Raw genomic sequence first — 23261 nt, 5'->3', positions numbered from 1 at the left:
ATCAGCCGCTAATGATTAAATGCAGTGTAGTATAAACAGTGTGAGACAAGAGGTGAGTGAAGAAGAAACAGTGCATGATGGGAAACTGGGACTACCCGGAGCACCCTTAGAAAAACCTGATAACACAGGGAGAACATAGAGGCTCCTCACAGAATGGGAGCTGAGGTGGTGGATAACCATGAAGCCTTCACCTTGAGGCCCAAGCCAGATGAAAGGTTGGAAAGCACGCTCCGAAGATTTAATATCAACACTTAAAACTCATTTTGGATAATCAGTGCACAAACTTAATGCAATTAAATTAAAATGTGTTTTCAAACTTTCTTGGAAACTGGATTGTAAATTTACACATCCCTGATAAAGGCAGAGCGGAGCATCAGCATGACTTTAGAAATTGTTGGTCTGGAAGAAAAGCCTCTTCCCACAGCTGCCAGTATTGTGAGATTTTATTGCTTCAGCCAGAGTTTCCTCAAAGATAACATAGCATCCTGCAGCAGATATCACAGCGCCAAATGCAGCTCTTCAGAGATCAGGATGTAGCTGTTCCTCAGTCTTGTCTCTCATAGACCCCACAATATGTATTAAAAAAAACAACCAAAGCCTCTTAGGGAAAGAGGGAGGGCTCAAAGAAATAAAAATTAGTCAAAAACCAGTGAATGATGCCCCCCGGTGGTCAAAGTTTTACTTCAATTCTGCAAAGTCTGGTTTCCAAAACTACCTTTAATGTGTCTGGCCTGCAAATGGAGTGGAAGTGTGCAGAGACAGGGTGCACATACACCTACAGCCAATTAACCCTCAGATGGATGTTTCTGGACTGTGGGAGGTGCACTGCAGATTTATGCCATTGATCAGTAATTGAACAGAGTCCAAATTTATACCAGTGTACTGATTTATTTACGCACTAATGATGTGGAATGCTTTCATACACAAAATGGCCACATTTTTCCTACAAATACCCCCCCTCCCCCAGAAATCTTGAAAATTGAGTCCTTATTCTACATCCTCGCTGCCATTTCCAGCTTCCTCTCCAGTGACATCGGCTTCGGCGTCTTTTTCGGGTTCCGGTTGCTCTGAAGGTTCGGGCTGAGACTCCTCCATCGGCTCCTCAGGTGATTCTGGTTCAGGTAACGGGGTCTCAGCCTCCGACTCCACCTGTAGAAAAGCACCAGTAGGTGAACATCTACCCACGAATGGCCTGTGGTTTGTTCTGTATTTGCTCGTTTGTATCCAAAATAATTCCACACCACTGAAGTACGTCCTTTCTTGGGAATTAATTCTTCAGCGGTAACGCTTTTAGCCATGTTTGCCTTCACCTTTACATCTTGAATATCGCTGCATGACCCATGTGAGCGTAATCTGCCGAGTGGTGGGGTGACATATTTACACCATGAATTTAGCGTATCATGATATAATTTATTTTCGCGGGCAAGATTTTTTTTTTTTTGCCGGTATTATGATGAATGATAATGACATGGCCCAGCCCTATAAAGGATGTTAATAACTTTCTACAGTTAAACTGGCAGAACTCCTATTTTCAAGTTAAACTTCACAAGCTAAATTTCCTGACTTTCCAGAGCCGGATCAGAAGTGAAGTTAAAAAGTTTTCTGTGGTTTGGAGCCTTTTATCATCCTAGGATGATGCTGAAAAACTTGCCCATGCTTTGATTTCTGCTCAGCTGAACAACTATCGCGGTTTTCAGGGAAAAAAAAATCATTTTCTTAAATCTACTTTTTTGCACATATAAATCAACACTTAGCATTTTTCGAGCTGTTTTTTCTTTGGTTACAAAGATGAAACTCCTCCACCAACAGAAACATGTTTTTGGTTGCTTTGTTTTACGCGACTCCTTGTAGCTTCATTTTTACCTGTGAGCTATTATTAAGCGTCTCTTCCTGAATCGCTGGTTCAGACTCTTCTTGCTCCATCGGTTCTTCGTCATCTTTCAGAGCGGCGGGCTCCTGCTGGACTGTCGTCTCCGGCTCTTTTGGTGTCTCTTCCACAACAGAAGCACCTGGAGCCACTTCCATCTGTAGGAGGAAATCGCAGTAAATCAATGGACGCCTCATTATTGTGAGGGGAAAAAAAAAAAAAGAACCATAATAATCTGAAGTAAAGGAGCCGTGAGGTAAAGGCAGTGTTGGAGAGAAATCTAATTTTTGCAGACTAGACTTGGATGATATGTTTACAAAAACTAACTTCATAATAAAAGCAACAGTTGATGGATGTTCCCAGCCCTAATGCAGACTGAAGACAGTCAAAAATCATATTTGATCCGTCACCTCTTTCTCCACGACCGGCTCTGCAGGCTTTGGCTCTGGTTTTTTATTCGCTTCCAGGACCGCCATGATGGATGTAGGGATGTGCGCTTGCTGTTAACACAGAGAGAAAAAGGCAGCTGGTTTAAAAGAAAGTTAAGAGTGAATTAAGATGTTCGGAGTTGTGCAAGTGTGGAAGCAGCTGTCACCTGGTGAGGCGTGAAGGAGTGGACGTGCTGCAGAAGAGGCGCCTTCATCTCCGGGCAGCGCTCGAACACGCTCGTGAGCTGTGCGGGCGGCAGCTGTAAGAGCACGCTGAACGACTGCGGCTTCGTCCTCTGGCAGCACTTCACAAATCCCTCCCACACCTTTGGATACTTCCACACCTGCAGGGCGGAACAACATGAACAGGAAAATTTAGCTTTAGCTCAGGATTTTCGCCTCTTTCCTGTGAGATCGTTAAGGATGCCGACCTGCTTGACGATGAGGCGGGACAGGATGTTCATGACAAAGCCTCCCAGTCGGGGGTACATGGTGAGAGACTGGATGACGGTGCGCATGAGTAGCATGGGGAGGGGGTTCTGCTCCATCAGCTGCTGCATCACCACCGCCAAAACCTCGGACGTGTACACATTCTTCTCCCCGAAGCAGAGGTTGGTAGCTGTCGGACAGACGCCGAAGATTAACTGCTGACACCGGTTTGTCCAAGACCAACATATCAGGTTTGAGGACTCACTGACCTTTTATGATGGACTTCATGTCACATTTGATTGAGTCTATGTTGTGTAAGGCGATGAGGAGGTCACCTGGAGTGAGCGGGGACACGGATGAACTTCCTTCACCTGCAAAAAACCCAACAAACATCATCTCAGTGCACCACAGCAGCTACGACGAGTCTTAAAGTCAGAGAAGTGATGAAGGACTTACTGTGCTGAGTTCCCAGCAGTCTGTTGAAGACCTCCTTCACTACGATCGGGTTCAGTTTGATAAGTTTGGGCAGAGCCTGGATGACTTCGTTCTATGAGAGAAAAATGAGCAAGAAAAGGTTTCGCTGTAGGTGCTTTCAAATTAAAGCCATCAACGTTCACAGCACCCGATTCCACGACCCAACTATGGGGGCCAAAAGAACTCTCAATAACAATATTACCATAATATCTATAAATCAATCTTTTACTTGTTTCTTTTTTTTTTTTTTAAACAAATTACCCATAAAACACAAATGCAGGGAGGTGGAAAGAGACTGGCCAGAAAATTATGAGTCAAGTTTCACCTTTTAGGCGGTTATCACACCTGTTTGGTCCAAATGATCATGATCAGTGCTCAGAAGGATAAGTGAGGGCACTGATGCATCTACCATTTGAGTATTTGGTTTGCGTTCATGAATGGTCACAATCCCAAATGAGCACCTGCCTTCACTCATCTGATGATGAAGAACAAGCGTTACCTTTTCCAGCCCATTAATGACGGGGATCAGGAATCGAACATCCGGCACTCGCTTGTGGTAAAGGTCTCGCACCCTCTCCACCAGCTCTGGAGACGGGGGCACTGAGCGGAGGAAGAAAGATGATCTTACACATCAGCAGGAGAACTGGGTAATTTTTAGGTGGATTCTGGGTTTTCTTTAGATCGTCCTGTACAGATGAAATTTGGTTTACTGTTTTTACCTTTATCTGTAAGAATGTGCAGGCATCGGGTGACCAGAGTCTCTGCTCCTTTAGGGCAGTTTTCAACCAAAAGCAGCAGCTCAGGAGAGTTCATCCCCATCCCACGGATCTACAGAAACAATGAATGAAAAAGAACCTTTTAATAATATTCAAAAAGAGTACTTCTTTAAGTACATTTATTTTACCTTACATTAACCACGCCCCTGATAATACAAACTTGGAGCCTAGATATAAATTAATGGGAGAGGAAAGAGGCTATGTGATGGTAGTTTTGATTTTCAGGCCTATAAATGGTTCCAGGCCTTCTTGTCCCTGAAGGTCATCCTGCAGTTTCAAATGGGATTCCACAAGGTTCAGTACTGGGTCCTCTAAAGTTTGCAACTTTGATTAGCATCACATCTTCTATAGCAATTTGTAAAGTCCATCTTTATGCTAACACTGGTCTGCAGTGTCCAGTTGCTATGAAGGAGGAAAGTATCTAAAGAGACTAAAACTATGGGGATCGACTCCCTTTAGGAGCCTCGAGACATTCGAGGAACCGCAGCTTTTGGCAGACGGGCTAATTTCCATGGGGTGGATCTGCCAGTCACTTTTAAATTTGGCTTGATTTTGTATTGCCGTAGTGGTGACAGGTTTTTGGCACCGACTCCAGTCTTTGTTGCAGTGGATGTTTGTGGAACTGGTTTTAGATTAGAAACATTATAAAGAGACATGGCACTCAAAGACTCCTGAACAGAAATCTAGGGAAGAATTCTGAAATGCTGAAGATGTCAGCTGCCCCGCCTCTTCCACAAAGAGCCAATCAACAGCTGAAAGAAGACCTTTACCTGTGTAGAGGCAGACACAGGTACTCGTGATTGTAGAACAGATGTAGGTTAGTGTACTTTTTTACTTTTTCTTGGGTTACCGTATCCATAAGATGAATTTGTGTGAAATTAGTTCAGTGCTCTGACTGGACGAGCCTCATGCCCGTGTTCAGAGGCAGAGATCATCCCTGCTCTGCACTCGGGGTTGAAGCCCTGATGTTCAGGGAGCATAACTGATAACAGGTGAAAACATCCCTCTCTAAAGGACTCACTGATGTTTTTTAAACACAGCTGGTAGATCTCAAATGGAGGATCTCTTTTTTTCTCGAGTTGCTTGGAGGGAGATGTTCATCTTCACAAACCCTAAACTGTTAAATTTAAATTGACCTCATTAAGGCAAACACAGAGAATTAGCACCTCACACCTGTATGCTTACAGTCCACACTTGACCTTTTGGACATAAAATGTCCATCTGCATGAATTTTGGTTTTAATTAGAAAATTAATTCTTGGGTTATATTTAAAAACGTAAACCCTAAACTTTGAGTAATACGTCAATTCTTGAATCCAAGCGAATCTGTGCTAATAAATTTCCTAAAAGGGTCAAAAGATTTCACCTTCACAAGTATTGGTGCAACTGAACAGACAACACACAAACGAAATGCCTCCCGTCACGGCCGTTGTTATTGCTGAGGATTATAAAAAGAACAAAAGCTTGAAATCAAAGTGACGAGTGACTTACAGGCTGCTCTATGGCTCGAAGCACGCTGCGTTTGATGTCAGCGATGGCCTCAGTGTAGACGGAGGCGAGCTCGTGGACCAGCCGGTGGTTCAGAGGAAGCAGGGAAAGGTAGAGGAACAGACACTGTCTCACAGTCTCTTCAGTCCAGGGAGCAGCCACCTCTGACTCAGCAAAAGGACACAGAGGGGAGGTTAGAAAAGATCCTGAAAGGCAGCCTAGATAACTATAAATGACTCACTCAATGAGGTCCTAAAATTTCACTCTTACACACTCTGTATATAAAAGATGGACTTAGCCACTGTGACATCACTGACTGGCTTTGAACTCTACATTTTGACACCTCAATGTTATCATTTAGGCTGCCACTATTGGTTTATTGGAGACATGAGTGCCCACATTTGGATGAAATGGTTAAGTGCTCAGCAAGCTTGGTTTGCCATTTACACTCAAAACTGAGGCAGAAACTTCTCACACAGTCTATACGCTCCGCGAGCCAATTTATTATCGGACAGTTCCATTAAAAATGCTCCAAAAGGGACCAACAGCACGAGGAAGTTCTGAGACTTGGATTAGATGTGTGCTGTTACAGCTGTAATGGCACACCTGTCAAAGTGGCCACACCCCAATTTTAAGTCTTAAAAGCTCCCAGGGGTGTAAAATAAATTTGCCTCCATACAGATATTGTGAAAGAGGAAACTATCCACAGGGACCAAAAAGTGTTTGTTTCTCTATAGACGTCTATACAATAAAACCAGCAGTCGCCCCCTGCTGGTCATTAGAAAGAATGCACTTCTGCACTGGCTTTGTTTTCATTGTATAACTAAGCTGCAGAGTGCATGCTGGAGGCAAACCTGTATCTTTGTCAGCCCCAAAGAGCAGAGACGGGGGGTTGGGGTGGACCAGAAGCTGCAGGTAGTTCAGGGCAAACTTCTCGATGTAGTCCCTGAGCTGGTCCTTCTCATACATGCGCTTTAGAAAAGCCAAGGCAGTGGTTCGCACCTGAAACAAAGAAAACATAAATAAACTTTTCCTTTAAACACAACCTGAGGAATTTCTGTGAAGACGCGAGCACCACCTTCTCCTTTTCATGGGAGCTGAGATCCAGGAGCACGTGCAGATACTGAAACTGCCTTGAGGGACGTTTCACAATGAGCTCCTTCAGCGTCGTCATGCCCAAATACACCCGAGACTGAAACAAACACCACAGTTAACAGGAAGTTAACTACACGAGAAACAGCCCATAGATATGTGCGCAATACACAATGCAACATCCGGGCCGATACTGAGCAGATTATGATGGCATTTATTTGCCTATAAGCCTCCTCAGCTCCCCTGATCAATACGGCTGCCAGAGCAGCATCTGCGTGCACGTATCTACATCCTGCTGTCGTTTACCTCGTCCTCACAGTAACGCCGTATTACTTCCAGCGCCGACTCTGTGATGATCGGAGCCTCCAGCACCAGTTTGGTGAAAAGTCTGGAAGACACGAGAATCAGATCGGTGCCAGAAACCAGATTTCTTCTATGCAAATGTGACAAGGTCTTCTTCCTGTCCCCACCTTTCACAGTAAAAGCCCTTACACATACTCACTGTGTGACACTGAATCAAACAGGAGGAGATGGAAGCAATTTATGGCAGATTTTAGTATTAAAATACATTTTTGTTTGATTTTTCTAGTTTTGAAGTGCAACATTATTTTTCTCAAATACATATCTATGAGAATCAGAGGACAAATATACTGTATTATTATGTATTCCCATCTTCTTCTATGCACAAATATAAAACAGTGAACACTCAACAGCTGCCTCTGTTCATCAGGACAAATCTCGCGTCACACAAAAACACGTTAAAGGAAGTATTTCAAAAATGCCTAACATCACATTCCTAAAATTACACAGCTGAATGGCATGCTGGGTAATGCTAGCTAACAGTGGGAGGAGCTCTGTGCTGCATTCAGGAGCAGTAAAGAGTCGTGCCACCATAAAGCAGGGTCTGCACAGCGTGCGGTCTCACCCGTCTCTCTGCTCAGGCTTCTCCTGCAGGCCGGACAGCAGCGTGTACAGACAGTGGTCGTAGCTGTCCAGCAGCCCCGACGGCAGCTGGCTGAGGTAGGTGTTGTACTCCTGGTAGAGCAGAGAGAAGGCCAGGTCGCTCCTCGTCCTGATGTCGTCCAGGATAAACTCCAGCACGTCGGCTTTCATCATCCCGTCGAACTGCGTCACGAGCCGGGAGAGGAGCTTCACCCTGACCTGCCGCATGGATTTTAAATCTGGTTGCATCATCGTTTTTTTTGGCTTCTCAGTGATTATACGACTGGTTTGAATTACTCACATGGGACATTCCACTTTGAGCAATCGCCTTCTCTGAATGCAGGATGCGCTTCACCGCCTTTGAGGTTAAATTCTCAATCTGGGTGTCCGATAACGGCTGGACGACATCGGATATCCGAAACACTTTTTTCCTGCCGCTGGCTCCAGTCATCCTGAAAAAGAATAAAAATCACTGATCAATAATCTTTCTGAAGCTTTGGAGATAAAATATACTTTATCTTATGGATTCTGATTGGCTACTGACTCCAAGATATGTGACATTTTATTTTTATGGTTGCTTCACTTGACAATATTTCACCTGTCTTCATGAAGTAGCAATGTGAAAATCACAAAAAATCGGTCAAGACAGAAAACTTGAAATGGGTTTTTCTGCCTCAATTCATAAAAAAACTGAACTGAATTTAGTTAGACCTCCGCCTGCCAGTACGGGGCCAAATGTCACAACATGGAGAAACATCAAACTTTAAACTGGACACGGTGATCTTGCATTATTTCTTGCACTCACTTGGTTTGTGCAGAAGGGAGGATGGGCTCAGGAAGCCTCTTGACCACCGTGGTCACTTCTGGTGACGCCTTTTCTGCGTAGCCTCCCACCACGGAGATGGCTTGACCCACCATCACAGCAGGAACTTTGCGTTTGATGAGGAGGTCTTTAGAAACAGCGTCGTCCTCGTCGTCCTTAATAGCGCCGTCCTCTCTGGCTTTGCACTGCTCGAGTCCTACAATAAGACAGAAACAGATAGTGGTCGCATCCTAGTTCGTCCACGAAGTGTTTCAAGTTTAAGAGACTGGTTCTATAAACGTTTCCTTCAAACCTGGACCGATGCCGGCGGCAGTCATCTGCGTCGCCATCAGCCTGGCCAGATGTTTAATCTGAGCGTCGGTGCCTGCCGATTCCACAGGTGTGTATGTGGCCTGGAAGGAGGCTGGCATGACGTCAGGCAGGTACACCATGCTGATGAGCACCTGAAGAGTGACACAGAGGTATGATGTGAGCTGTAAGGCAGTTTGAGTTAAAAGTAAAAGGAACGAACAAAATAAAAAGTTCCCCACCAGGTTGGCCACGTTCTCAGGGGTGAGCAGTGGGTGCAGGAACTCGGCCGTGAGGTCGATTGCGGACTGAGCGACAGGAACAGCAGCCGGCTTCGGGACCGAGAGGGGGGCGGGCTCCTCTTTGTCCTCGTCATCTTCCATCAGGGCCGGCTCTGAACACAGAGGAACAAAGGTCATAAATCAGAGGCATGAAACTAATTTTAGCTCATAAAAGTATTCACAACTACCTACCATTCTTTTAGTGCAGTCTGAAAATGTTTGGATTTAATGAAGAAAAGCTTTTAATAAGTGCAGTTACAGCAGTATGTCTCATTACATGTGCTCCACAGTTTAAAGTGGATCTGAAAAAAGGCAGAAAAACACATTTTAAAACTAGATAACAAAAGTGCTGAAGCACAGCGGCCGTGCTGACGCCGGCACAGCAGGAATGACTTCACTGCTGTTTTTTTACACGCTGCATGGTTAACACCTCTGTCACGGATACTGGGTGTTCATAATTAATCTGCAGCTTTTCTGGAGATCAAAAATGTGATTGGGATTTTAGTTTCAACATCATTTCACCTGGTTTAGATTTCTGAGTTAAGAGTTGGACGATGTGTTTAGAATTTACAATCGAGATAAATTATTTAAGGAGAGGAGTATGTGAGAGGCATTTTCATGATGCAGTCATGGCTCAGCTTGCAGCCTCTAAAGGTGCTAAAATAATGTGTTGTTATGAATTTCGTGGTATGCACAGAGTTGTCTTCATGTCTCAAATATGATTTATGAACAGACACTGTTTTTCAGCATAATCACTGCCATAACAATCAGAGTAATTAGAAGGGATACGCCAATCCGATATTCAGTATCGGTCTGATCTTGGCCTAAATTACTGGATCGGATATCAGAAAGAAATAAAAAATGCAATCCGATCCAACCTACATTAGCTGCCTTACAGGTCTCTGTCATCTTCTTCTTCTTGTGGGTTTGCGGTTTACCAAACCAGCTTAAAGCTGCATTACCGCCACCTACTGGAATGGAGTGGGAATCAGGAAATAACCCCCTCAATTCTCCGTCACTGCGACGGATTCCCTTTAACACTGAGTGGATCATCGCTGACATGTTTTTCAATGCCTCAACCGCTCTCTGCGTGTTCGTTTGTTGTGCTCGCTGTGCTGAGAATTTCAGCCAGTGTTCTAACTAGCGGTTGATCATAAGGCGCTGCGCCGAGCTGAGACGCCCTCGTGCCGGGCTGAGGATTTCACCGCTTCACTTTTGGAGTTCTGCTGTCACTGCATTTAGCAAACAGGAGCCCGCCCCGCGGACTCCGCGCCGGCTAGATCTCTGCTTTTATCGCTGCTTGCACCTGTATAATTTCACTGCAATTTGCAATCTACCACAGAGCACGGAAAGTTCACAATGTGCACGTTTGATCTCCCTACAGTCGTGCGTGCACTGGATTTTGAGGGAAATCGAAATGTTAGGTCGATTCGCATTTCCCCATCATGGGCTTGACACACGGGGAGCGACAAACGACAGCGACAAATGGGCCGCATCGCCACTGGGGTGAAACCGAACACACGGGAGGCGATAGCGACGCAGCATTGCGAATTCTCCGCTACAAAAGAAAAAGACAACCTTGGGTTCATCCTATATTAGCACAAAAGTCCTCTCTGTCTAACGTTAGTCTTGCGCCAACAAATTCCCATACGGCTGTTTTTTATGTGTAACTCGATAATCACTGCGAGAAGTGTCATATAATATAGGAAAGTTAAACACAGCTAAACGATGCTTTCCTTCGTGCTGAAAGTAGTTGCAGACTACAGCGTGTAGCATAATCTCCGCTCATCGGTCAGTCAATAAAACCCTCACTGATTGGTTTAATGCCACCCAACAGCGACAAAAGTAGAACATTTTTCAACTTTATTGTGTCGCGTCGCCTGGTCGCGTGTGCACGTCTACGAGCTCAAAATTTCACATGCACAAATGTCGCCAGTTGCTTAGCTGGAGGAGGGCATGCGATTGTCGCCTCATCGCACAAGTTCCATAGGAAATGAATGGAGAGCGAGCGACGTCGCTCCCCGTGTGTCGAGCCCCTCAGATACTGTTTCCCTAGCGTCTCCTTGCCGCCCACGCGGCAAAGAACGCGCGGGCTTGTTCAGTGCTTACTTGCGCTGCAAGTGAACTACGAACACCGTGAAAGGTCAAACACGGGAACGGTTCCCCGCTGTGTTAAAGACAGTTTAACACCTTAGGGAACGGTATCTGATGGCACTTATTGGGCCATCACGATGCGTTCCCCCAGTATCTGAGCGAACGCAACGCATCACGATGCGTTCCCCCAGTATCTGACGGAACGCATCCTGTATCTGATGAGAGCGCAGTTGGAAAAAAGTGGGACAACTTCGCCTAAACACGTTTCAGCTTTCACGATGTCCGTAGTTCTCTTGCGGCGCAAGCACGCACGTTTTTTGTGGCATGGAGCGGCGAGGCGAGGAGACGCTGGGGAAAACAGTATCTGATGTGGAAACGCGAATCTAAGTAACACTGCCATGAACGCCAGGAGATGTAAGAGGAAAATGAAGATCAAATGAAAATTTCAAGAAAGAAAGAGAAGCGGAAACGGCTGCAGTTGATAAGGTATGTTACAATCATCCTTAATAGTGAACAGAAATTGGTTATACCATTGCTGTTTATTTAGGAGCATTTGGACCCGGAAATGGCGTCAGACCGGATTAGCACTAGTGATCGTTTGCAACATAGTGACTGATATTTGAACACAGAAAATGCTTTTAGCAGCTGATCCTTAAAACATCTAGATTATGTTTTTATTGGGTATGCTTTTTATGTTATTTCTGCAAACCCATTAGTGAAAGTAAACAGCACTCTTGGACACATTAAATGCATGATATATAAGTGTAACTCTTCTGGATTATATGCAAAATTTATCACTCTCGATCTAATAAGGCCTGGTTTTAGCATTCTGCGTCGGTCCTATGTACATAACCGAAAATCCTCTCTGAACCTAACTTAACATGCACCTTGAGAAATGTAACTACACGTCCACAAAAACTGATTACTGCCTAGGCGTCAGAGGTGCTTTCTGGTTACATATGTAGGCCCCGTCACTCAATTAACAAGTTGGAGCAGCTTTTAGGGGTTAGCATTAGCTTGCTAATTAGCATTAGCAACACCCCTGCGCTGGGCTGAAAAAATTTCTGGCTGAGTCTCACACACACACCCTGAATTAATGAACAATGAATACATTAAGGTTACTGGGGTAAAGGTAAGGCCTGTTATAGCCAATACTCATATATGCTTGAGATCTTGGTGGTTGGCTGCAGGAACATCTTTGGGTCACATGACTTTGTAACCTCATGTTGTATTTTAGGAAGTTTTATGACAGGCGGGCTCCAAAAGTAGAGTTCTGCAGACCAACCTGTGTTTTTATAACATAGATAAGCAGGGGATAAATTCTATAAATTCTTCAACCAGCATTTCACAGTGGCTGGTTCTTTTACTGATGAAACACAATGAATGTAAGTAAGGAGACCAACAGGAGAGAATGAGAAAACAGTGAAACATGGCTGGGGGAATATTTAAAAGTCTGAGGATGTTTTAGTAGTCTGAAGTTCCATCCTGAAGAAGCAGCAGCGCTCCATGCTCCATCCTCTGTTTTTTCTGGTTACCATGGCAAAACTATTTAGGGTTTTTTTTTTTCCCCTTCCTCTTTTTGCCTTCAAAAACATGTTCCCTATGCACCTACATTTGTTCTTCTGCACCATAAATGTGTACGTATAAAGAAATTTCCCATTTCCTTAGATTTCAATACATGTGGCCAGTCTCCAGGAGGAGTGAGACAAAAAAAAAAAAAACTGTTCTCTCTTGCATATGTTTTTTTTTTTTAAGTTTATTTATGTAAATTTAGTTTAAAACAGCAATTTCCCCAAGCCTCTATAATACTGCGGAGTCCCAGCAGTATTTTAGAGGAGTCCAACAATCCAGTGATCCCCTATGAGCAAGCACTTGGCGACAGTGGGAAGGTTGGGTTAATGTATTTGGGGCAATTGCTGTTTTGGTTATATAAAAACTACATCTTAAAATTTAGAATACAAACCAATTGAAATAGGTCTTCTACTACCAATAATTTAAATACAAATTTTAGCAGCTATTCTGAGGTCTTCTGGAGCCAACAATCTCTGTATGAGAGCTGCACTTCTTTGCCAGACCACGGAAGATTTTTGTAGAATTGTAGTCTCGCAGTTGATCCATGGCCTCAGGATAAAAATTATTCCTGACAACACACAGGACAACAGCTCTGGCTCCAGAATAAACTTTTTAAGGAGCTTCTGTTTCAGTTAGAAAACTGAAGACTGTAGTATCTCCTCTCAAAGGTATGGGAACAAGCCTGAGGCCAGGATTTTCTTCCTCTCTTCTTCTTTGCTTCTTCTTTCTTTTTTCTTCTTTCCTCTTGTGAATGTCATCTGTCAGAGAGGATGTACTTCTAGAGAGCTCCTGTGTCTCACAGGTATTTCTCTGAGTCGAAGAGGTGGGTTGGTCTGCCCGCTTCTGCTGAATTTTAATCAGGGACTTTTCCAGATCTTGTGTAGAATATGCTGCCTGAGATTTTCCCCGTTGTGATCTGAAGACCTCGTGGTTATTTTTTTCTGACTTTCTACTTTCCTTCTTCTTTCTGTTTTTTCCTTTTGTTTTTTCAGTTGTTTCGAGCCTCTGGGCTTCTTTCCTTTTCTGAACTGTTTGAGAGGCCAAGGATGTACTCCCAGAGTGTACCTTGAGGTGTACCTCAGTACCTTGAGGTGGACCAGATTTTACCACCGATAACTCAGAAACATCTCCCTCAGTCACAGAGGTGGGTTGGTCTGCCATGTTCTGAGTTTCACCCAGATGTTCCAAGGCTCTGGGCTCAGGATGATCATTATCTAACTCACTTTGACGTGGATCAGATTCTGGTGCCGATAACTCAGAAACATCTCCCTCAGTCACAGAGGTGGGTTGGTCTGCCATGTTCTGAGTTGCTCCCAGTTGTTCCAAGGCTCTGGGCCCAGGATGATCATCATCATCTAACTCTGCTTGAGGTGGATCAGATTCTGGTGCCGATAACTCAGAAACATCTCCCTCAGTCACAGAGGTGGGTTGGTCTGCCATGTTCTGAGTTGCTCCCAGTTGTTCCAAGGCTCTGGGCCCAGGATGATCATCATCATCTAACTCTGCTTGAGGTGGATCAGATTCTGGTGCCGATAACTCAGAAACATCTCCCTCAGTCACAGAGGTGGGTTGGTCTGCCATGTTCTGAGTTTCACCCAGATGTTCCAAGGCTCTGGGCTCAGGATGATCATTATCTAACTCACTTTGACGTGGATCAGATTCTGGTGCCGATAACTCAGAAACATCTCCCTCAGTCACAGAGGTGGGTTGGTCTGCCATGTTCTGAGTTGCTCCCAGTTGTTCCAAGGCTCTGGGCTCAGGATGATCATTATCTAACTCACTTTGACGTGGATCAGATTCTGGTGCCGATAACTCAGAAACATCTCCCTCAGTCGCAGAGGTGGGTTGGTCTGCCATGTTCTGAGTTGCTCCCAGTTGTTCCAAGGCTCTGGGCCCAGGATGATCATCATCATCTAACTCGGCTTGAGGTGGATCAGATTCTGGTGCAGATAACTCAGAAACATCTCCCTCAGTCGCAGAGGTGGGTTGGTCTGCCATGTTCTGAGTTTCTCCCAGATGTTCCAAGCCTCTGGGCTCAGAATGATCAGATTCTGGTGCCGATAACTCAGAAACATCTCCCTCAGTCGCAGAGGTGGGTTGGTCTGCCATGTTCTGAGTTGCTCCCAGTTGTTCCAAGGCTCTGGGCTCAGGATGATCATTATCTAACTCACTTTGAGGTGGATCAGATTCTGGTGCAGATAACTCAGAAACATCTCCCTCAGTCGCAGAGGTGGGTTGGTCTGCCATGTTCTGAGTTGCTCCCAGTTGTTCCAAGGCTCTGGGCTCAGGATGATCATCATCATCATCATCTAACTCACTTTGAGGTGGATCAGATTCTGGTGCCGATAACTCAGAGACATTTCCCTCAGTTGCAGAGGTGGGTTGGTCTTCTATGTCCTCAGTTTCATCCAGTTGTTCTGAGCCTCTAAAACAACAACTAAACAACTGAGTGAAACTCAGTGACTTGGCTTGAGTTCGATCAGATTTTATCCGCAATAACTCAGAGGCATTTCTCCCAGTCGCAGAGGTGGGTTGTTCAGCTGTGTTCTGCTGAATTCCAGTCTGGGACTCCAAACCTTGCGTAGGATCTGGTGACTGAGAGTGTCCCAGGCGTGATCTGATGAACTGTGCAGCTTTTCTAAAAACCTCGAGTGGCATCTTTGTGTATCAAGCAAGTCCAGATGATGTTACACTAAATCTGCAATCGAATTCTTTGGTTACGCTTTACAAGACTGCACTGTGTAAACCAGGAGAGAGTTTGTGTATGTGTTTTCAAGATTCTGGCCTGTTTAAATGACTTAAGATCAAAGGAACCCAACATAAAAAAAAAGGCCTTTTTGATGATGGTATCCTTTGATCTTAATAATGTGTGACCTCTCAGATGATATTACTGTTTAGGTTGGAATTGTGGTGACATTCCAGAACACTGGAACATCATCAGGTATACTTAAACATAGATCTAAACATTGTTGTTACCATGGCCACTTTTTTCTTTTAAATAACAGCTGCCTCAATTGGAAAACAAACTGTGGGTTTAAAATCCACTAACTGTATGTTATAGCATAGACCTGTGATCTCCCCCACCCACCCAAGTGGCATCTGGGTGGCACTGGGGCCAGATGCTCAGTGTCAATAATACACAGCGTGTGAGCGAATACATTGACAAGTTTCAAAATACAACTTCAACAAGACTCAGACTGGATTAAAATTACAAACCTGTAGAAGCCAAAATAATTGTTTTCTTTGCATTAAAAAAAAAAAATCTAATTGAGGGACAGATTGAACTCTATATAAGCAGTGACCCCTATTTTTGAGAAAAGACACTCATTGAAAGCTCCCCCACTATTATTGATATTGGTTATCTGCTACTACCATACAGGTGCTGGTCATAAAATTAGAATATCATGAAAAAGTTGATTTTATTTCAGAAATTCCATTCAAAAAGTAAAACTTGTATATTATAGTCATTCATTACATAGACTGATATATTTCAAATGTTTGTTTCTTTTAATTTTGATAATTATAACTGACAACTAATGAAAACCCCAAATTCAATATCTCAGAAAATTAGATATTGTTGAAGACACCTGGTGCCACACTCTAATCAGCTAATTAACTCAAAACACCTTTAAATGGTCTCTCAGTCTAGTTCTGTAGGCTACACAATCATGGGGAAGACTGCTGACTTGACAGTTGTCCAAAAGACGACCTTTGACACCTTGCACAAGGAGGGCAAGACACAAAGGTCATTGCTAAAGAGGCTGGCTGTTCACAGAGCTCTGTGTCCAAGCACATTAATAGAGAGGTGAAGGGAAGGAAAAGATGTGGTAGAAAAAAAGTGTACAACAACAGAGATAACTGCACCCTGGAGAGGATTGTGAAACAAAACCCATCAAAAATGTGGGGGAGATTCCCAAAGAGTGGACTGCAGCTGGAGTCAGTGCTTCAAGAACCACCACGCACAGATGTATGCAGACATGGGTTTCAGCTGGCGCAGTCCTCGTGTCGAGCCACTCTTGAACAAGACACGGCGTCAGAAACGTCTCGCCTGGGCTAAAAGACAAAAAGGACTGGACTGCTGCTGAGTGCTCCAAAGTTATGTTCTCTGATGAAAGCAAATTTTGCATTTCCTTTGGAAATCAAGATCCCAGAGTCTGGAGGAAGAGAGGAGAGGCACAGAATCCACGCTGGCTGAGGTCCAGTGTAAAGTTTCCACAGTCAGTGATGGTTTGGGGTGCCATGTCATCTGCTGGTGTTGGTCCACTGTGTTTCCTGAGGTCCAAGGTTGATGCAGCCGTCTACCAGGAAGTTTTACTTCATGCTTACTGCTGCTGACCAACTTTATGGAGATGCAGATTTAATTTTCCAACAGGACCTGCACTCAGTGCCAAAGCTACCAGTACCTGCTTTAAGGACCATGGTATCCCAGTTCTTAATTGGCCAGAAAACATCAAAATGAAAATAAATAAACATTTGAAATATATCAGTCTGTGTGTAATGAATGAATATAATATACAAGTTTAATTTTTTGAATGGAATTACTGAAATAAATCAACTTTTTCATGATATTCTAATTTTATGACCAGCACCTGTCTTACAGTAAAACCATGGAAACACATGAGAGGGTGCTGGCCCAGTGTTTGGTACAAGAATTGGATTCTGGTGTCATCTGGTTGCTGTCTGGTTTTTGGTCTACTGACGTAACAGGATAAACACCATTAAGTTGGTTTCAGCCATAGTCACAATCGGGAAGCAAGTCAGTGAGATTCAACCTCCGCCGCCTGAAGAGGACACTGCAACACCATGAGGTAGGGTTGCAGCGGTAACCGGTTTCACCGTATACCATGGTATTAAAATGCACGGTAATCATACCGTGGGTGTTTGCTTGTCTCTCTAACAAAAATGTGTGAAATGTTAAGTATAGACCCCGTCTATGTTTCCTCGTGCTCGTTCCACACGCTAACCACCAGCAAAAGTGCTGAGTCATTCGAACTATAGACACGCCGGTACCCGTGGCCGTGAAGCGCGTGCTGTGCTGGATGCGCATGTCCGTGTTAATAAGGGCCTTTCCGGACTTACTGTGAAAGACGGCATATTTACGTGCGTTCCTTTTAAAACTTTGGCGTTTCTATTTTTCATCCCTTAAAATCAGGCTCAGCATGAAAGCCTTAAAAGTGAAATCTGTATTATGTGGATCATGTAAGAAATAATCCCCTCTGTCTGCAGTATCTGGTTATTTCCCACTAACTTAGCAGTACAACGCGTGTTATAAAGCAGTCAACAGTAGTTGATCAGACACTGACCCAGGCTCAGTTTCCCAGATATTAAATATGTTTTTATGGTGATACATAATTTTACTGAACATTTTAAATGCAGGATGTTTAATTCTAAGAGTACATATAAAGTGTGTGTGTCATATATATGTTTTTTAAAAGGAGACATTTTAAACAAAACTGTCATTAAAAATGGTTCCAAGCACAATAAAATAATTTGTTGAACAAAAAAAAAAACTTATGCTATTTCTTTAACGATCAGTGTAACTTGTAATAATATATGTGAAATACGGTGATACCGTGATATTTTCTGAGACGATTATCATACCGTTGCAACCCTACCATGAGGACTGAATGATTGTGTGAAAGATGCTGACACTTATGAAATTTAGTTGCATTTATATTATGTGTTTATTTACCTCAAGTGCTATGCTTTTGTGTCTGACTGCAGGGGACTCAGACCCATGTGTGTGCTCTGTGGATGAGGATGCTTTGTTTGGTAACATCAGATTGTTTAATGGTGACAGAGGTTTCTGGAGTGGGGAGATTAATGTTGCATCCTACGCTGGCAGCCACACCATGTGCATGTGAGAGTTTCATGTTAAATTCATATGATTTGAGCAGCATTTGGCACCTGCTATAAAATATGTTAGCAAAAGAACAGCTCCCGCAGTAGATTACACATTCACCTTGGTCAATATTGGTGCCGGGCTGAAAAAAATTTCTGGCTAGAACCCTGTTCAGCTGTTATTTTTTTCTCTACTTCAGCTCCCGGACATACTGCTAGCGAGCTAGTAATATAGACCTGCAGTAGAAACCTATTTAGGAGAATGCTTGTGAATATAAAGCATTACAAGATTACGCTCACGCAGCCCCCAGTTTTTCAACATAAACACTGATGACGCAACAGCAGCAGTCAGCTGGTTTACGTGCAGTCAGTCTGCACAAGCGCAAAGAGGCGGAGCCGGTGAGCTCAGATGGAGCAGAAGAAAGTTTTCTCCCTGTAAGCACCATTAAACCTTTACTGGGAAACAGCTTGAGGTCCTTCATCAACCACCTGATCAGTAAGTGAAGGAAAGAGAACTTTGTAGCTGCTCCATCCACCCTGTTTGTTTCACACAGGGAAAAACTGCAGTACAGAAGTTAAAATATGCAGATGAACTGTTAATATGAAAAAAGTATTTCTTATCCAATTACTCGGGTAATTGATGGTATAATTGATTGAATACTCGATGACTAAATTAAGCGATAGTTGCAGCCCTGCTGAAATTTGCAACATACCATAAGCCAATGCATCACCTTCTCACACAGGAGCAACAGGATTCAGGTGATAGAGCGATTGTTATAAGTAAGTAAAGTTTATTTATTTAGTGCTTTTCACTGACAAAAAGTCACAAAGTGCTGTACAATAATTAAAACACAATATCAAAAAACTCCAGATAAAACACCATGTTAAAAACATATTAACATTACCATATTAAAAGAAAAAAAATTAAAATAAAGTCAGCAGAAAGCCTGGTTAAACAGAAAGGTTTTCAGGTTGTTTTTTTAAGACTCAGCTAAATGGTGCTGGAGTGGTAAACAGTTCCAGAGCTTTGGTGCCACTGCCTGAAAAGCTCTGCCCCTCCCTGGTTCTTAGTCTTGTGCGTGGGACAACTATAAGATTTTGATTTTGTGTGTGAGACTGTTGATGTATGTAAAATGTATCCAGGCATTTGAAATCAATTGTTTTTTGTTTGTTTTTTTTTAAAAAAAAAAAGATCGGATTTGCATCGGTATCGGCAGATAAAATATCGGTATCGGACCTAAAAAAGTGGTATCGTGCCATCCCTAGTAATTAGTGCAAGACAAATGAATGCAGCAACCTGTTATTGACTTTTACCGTATGCTCTAAAGTGCACTTTCATGGTTCACTGTTGACCCAGTTTAATTCACGGCTGTTAACTTAAACTGAAAATGCCCTCCACGCTGAGCACAGATCCGTGGATCCAGACTAGCCTTAAGCCACTCACCCATCTTGACCTTCTTTCCCTCGGTGTATTGATCATGGCGAGGCCTCTTTCGCTGCTCGCGTGGCACAGGCGTGGAGCGGGTGATCTCGCTCTGGGGCATTCCCAGGTCCAGCAGCAGGGTGCTGATCTGACCCTGGAACTCCAGGCTGCAGGGATGCTTGAGGACCGCCACCAGGTGAAGCTTCAGGTTCTTTCGCACACTGCTGACCTGAGACTTGGCCAGAGTCGGGGGCAGGTTCGCTGAAAATTTAAAATGTAGAGAAAACATAGTAAAACTCAGTTATTTAGCATGTGCAGCCAGACTGTGAGGGGAAAAGCAAAGAAAAAGTTAGGCTGACTATAATAAAAACCCTTCCCTTCATATGCACTGTGTAAAATCCAGACTTTATAAAAGAAAAGTGCACCAGTCAAAATGTGGGACACTGTCTCAAGATGTGGGACAGAGGGACAGAATAAAAATGCTGTGTTGTCCCACATAAAGAGGGTCATCTGGTCACCTTAGCTGCTACTGATTGGATCCTAACCCAGTGGGTTCTGCTCCTGGCTTTCAAACTGAAACCAGTTTGGCAGCTTGTGTGCAAACTTGTCGATATAAGACTAAAGCAGCGAGGTCTGGCTGAGAAGCGCTCACCGTGTAATGTCTCATACGACTGCACCACCTCTGACATGAACATCGGTCTCTGGCGGGCGATGGTGGCCAGCGAACCCAGCGCTGTGGTGAGGTTAATGCTGGAAATGGCTGGGTGGACCATGAACTTCAACAGCTTCTCCAACGCCATCTTTCCCTCCTCACACAGCACATCTGTTTGTTAAAAAGTGAAGAAGACGTCAACATTTAAAGGGGAACTTCAGCACATTAGCACACTGCACGAGTCTGATATCTGTACCATAGTGAATGTACGAGTGATCTCTGGGAACTTTGTCCAGGCTGATGTCGCCCTCCTGTCGTTTGGGGACGTCAGAGTCAGCCGTCCGCGGTGACAGGGTGATGATTAAAGATTCGGTGAACTTGATGGCGTGAGTGCGAACGCCATCGTTCTCGGAGTCCAGCAAGGCCAGGACATCCCCTTTCATCTGCGTGACCAGATCCCAGCATGCCTCCTGCATCTCCGACACAGCTTTGGAGCGCACCAGCCACTGAGACGAGAAAGGATTAAAAAAGTAAAGACAAAGTGAAGGACGCGCGGCTTCGTTTTGTTGCAGGATCCCAGAAAGAAAGAAGCGGCACAAACGAGGCTTTGATTGTTTGTACCTGTAGAGTGACTTTGTAGAGCTGGGTGAGGGTGAGGATGGCTTTCTTCACCACATTCACACTTTCGTCCTTCAGCAACATGTTCAGGTTGGCGATGAGTCTGAGGAGGAGCTCGTTGTCTCTTTTACTGATCAAAGCACGAGATAATAAAACATTAAAAAAGCAGAAACCCTATCCCCGTCTTTAACAAATGGGAGAAATGGAATGCCTGAAAACTCACCACGCCTCCTCGATGAAGCCAATCACAAACTTTCTCACTTCGATGGACTTGTCTGTCTGGAAAGCGATCATCTCCTACAGAATGAAAAAAATTGAGCCAAATTTAAACAAACCAGGAAAACTACAGCTGCTTATGAGAGCTGAATACACGCTTACTTACATCCAAAAAGTTGTCAAGAAGAGACGGATCCTTGTTGATGATGAGCTCCTGGACCTGAAGAGCAAATACATGTCTCAGTGTTCCTATGCATATATAAGCTGTTCTGCTCATTTCCACCTCCATTTTTATTTCATTACTGGACTCCACTAGAGTAGCTTTGAATGAGCCACAGTTCAAAATAATCCTTCTTTGTCTTATACTCGGTCTTGAGCTACAGCCCCCCCCAGTCTGACGGCACTTGTTTGAGGCCCACCCCCTTAAAGCAAGTTTTCTTCTGATTGGCTGCCCCTCGTAAATAGAACATTGAGCTGCAGATATGTGTGGGCTTCTGACAAAGATATCACCCATGTCCTGACCTACAGACCTAAGTAAGTGAAAGATAAACCATTAAATGACAGTATATTATATAAATTAAATAAAATATATAAAAAAAGAATCACCCTTCCTGCCTTCCTCCAGGACCCAGGGCTCCACTCAGTGTGATCAAAGAGTAAAAACAGGAGCACCTCTGAGCAGGTGCCGTTACAGTAAAGTCAGTGAACAAGTCAGTGTGAAGGTTGATGGGTCTAGCTTGAACAGTATGTATCTGTGGTGTGAATCTGAACATCCTAGGTCACATCGTTCTCGAGTTACAGCCAACGTTAGTTTTTGTGGAAGACTATGACAATACCTCAACTTTTTCTTCGAAACAGCCGAACTAAAAATCAAACAACAAACCTGTTTGAGTACATTCAGCTTCTCATCTGTGGGTATCAGAGCAGCCTGATTCAGCAGCTCCACAACCTGGAAAGAGAAAGCAGACCCTCGTTGCATTATAGTTCATCTAGTAACGGGCCAGGTTACAGGCTTTCCACCCAAATACGCTGGTATCTGTGGCTCATTAGGAGCAAACTACTGTACGTGTACCCGTTTCTGCAGGTTCAACAAGGCAAGACTTTTTAGTGACCCTTTCAATCTGGCAAAAAGCAGGAAGAACATGTGGTCTGCTGCTGCTAAAAAAGTTCACACTCATTCATTTTCTAAACCATAAAACCCATAAATCTGCTATCGAGGATAGAAAAGCGGACCTTCTCGCTTGTGGTCATGTCGACGACAGCGGGGGCTTCAGGGCCCCCCTCCACTGAAGATAAGTCCATGATGCGGGCCTCACACTGAGGAGAACATGCTCCGAAGATCCTGTAAACACACGGATAATGAGGCTGTTATTGTATTATTGTAACGGAGAGGTTTCAGTCACTGCGCTGCGCGCTCCAGTTAGCCCCGCGCTAACCGCGGGAGCCCCTTTAACTGCTTCATACCAACAGATGTGTTACAGCTACTCACAGCTTAACCCTGTCTTTACTTTGTCCTTACAACAGCAGTTAAATATCCCCGGTGTCACGAACGTATAAATGCAGGAGGCTCGGTAAATTAGAGCACAGAAACTCTGCTAACTTATAGTGGACGCGGCCATATTTCACCGAAAAAGCGGCGTCACTCTTCTTCGCGGTTCGGTGAAATCATGTGCAGAAGTGACAGCGGCCACTGGTGGAGACATTGGCGCCACTACAACAACAAAAACCTGCTGTCCAGTAGAAAGCATCCTTCTATGGCCACTGGCCCTAATAACAGCAGGGGGAGATGTGAGTTTGGGGAATAAAAGGCAGTGGTAAATTTGGCGCACTTTTTGCTCTTCCTCTATCACCTTTGCAGCGGCTCAAAGGCACTCACTCCCGGGAGGGCTTTTGTCTTTCTTGTACTTTGTTTAACTTTGTGCTAAATTAAATCCTGGCAACGAAACCTGCTCATCTCC

The 23261-nt window shown here is 44.1% G+C and overlaps 1 protein-coding gene across 1 annotated transcript; it reads right to left on the bottom strand.

Annotated features, from left to right (window-relative positions):
• Window positions 1-868: 868 nt before the first annotated feature.
• On the bottom strand, window positions 869-22954 carry sympk (symplekin). The gene is made up of 27 exons (XM_030758802.1): window positions 22793-22954; window positions 22537-22645; window positions 22187-22252; window positions 21470-21523; window positions 21311-21384; window positions 21091-21217; window positions 20726-20975; window positions 20470-20640; window positions 19839-20078; window positions 8849-9000; window positions 8611-8761; window positions 8301-8514; window positions 7797-7947; window positions 7479-7714; window positions 6860-6941; window positions 6540-6653; window positions 6316-6463; window positions 5465-5625; window positions 3918-4026; window positions 3698-3798; window positions 3181-3271; window positions 2994-3095; window positions 2727-2914; window positions 2463-2639; window positions 2278-2367; window positions 1864-2025; window positions 869-1149 (listed from the first exon to the last, which is right to left on the bottom strand). Exons 2-27 carry the CDS (start codon window positions 22603-22605, stop codon window positions 988-990), a joined length of 3642 nt encoding a protein of 1213 aa, XP_030614662.1. The 5' UTR covers window positions 22606-22645; window positions 22793-22954; the 3' UTR covers window positions 869-987.
• Between the last annotated feature and the right edge of the window lie 307 nt (window positions 22955-23261).

The sequence above is a fragment of the Archocentrus centrarchus genome, chromosome 21, assembly GCF_007364275.1.
Source record: "Archocentrus centrarchus isolate MPI-CPG fArcCen1 chromosome 21, fArcCen1, whole genome shotgun sequence".
Lineage (NCBI taxonomy): Eukaryota > Metazoa > Chordata > Actinopteri > Cichliformes > Cichlidae > Archocentrus > Archocentrus centrarchus.
The sequence above is the reverse complement of the archived record's forward strand: the minus strand, read 5'-3'. Positions and strand labels throughout refer to the sequence as shown.

Excerpts from the sequence above, each read along its gene's own strand:
- sympk (XM_030758802.1), bottom strand. The coding sequence starts at position 22,605 with ATGGACTTATCTTCAGTGGAGGGGGGCCCTGAAGCCCCCGCTGTCGTC. Across the intron at positions 5,626-6,315 it reads TGGGGCTGACAAAGATACAG|AGGTGGCTGCTCCCTGGACT; the intron begins GTTTGCCTCCAG and ends TTGCTGAGTCAG. Across the intron at positions 3,272-3,697 it reads TCATTAATGGGCTGGAAAAG|AACGAAGTCATCCAGGCTCT; the intron begins GTAACGCTTGTT and ends TTTCTCTCATAG.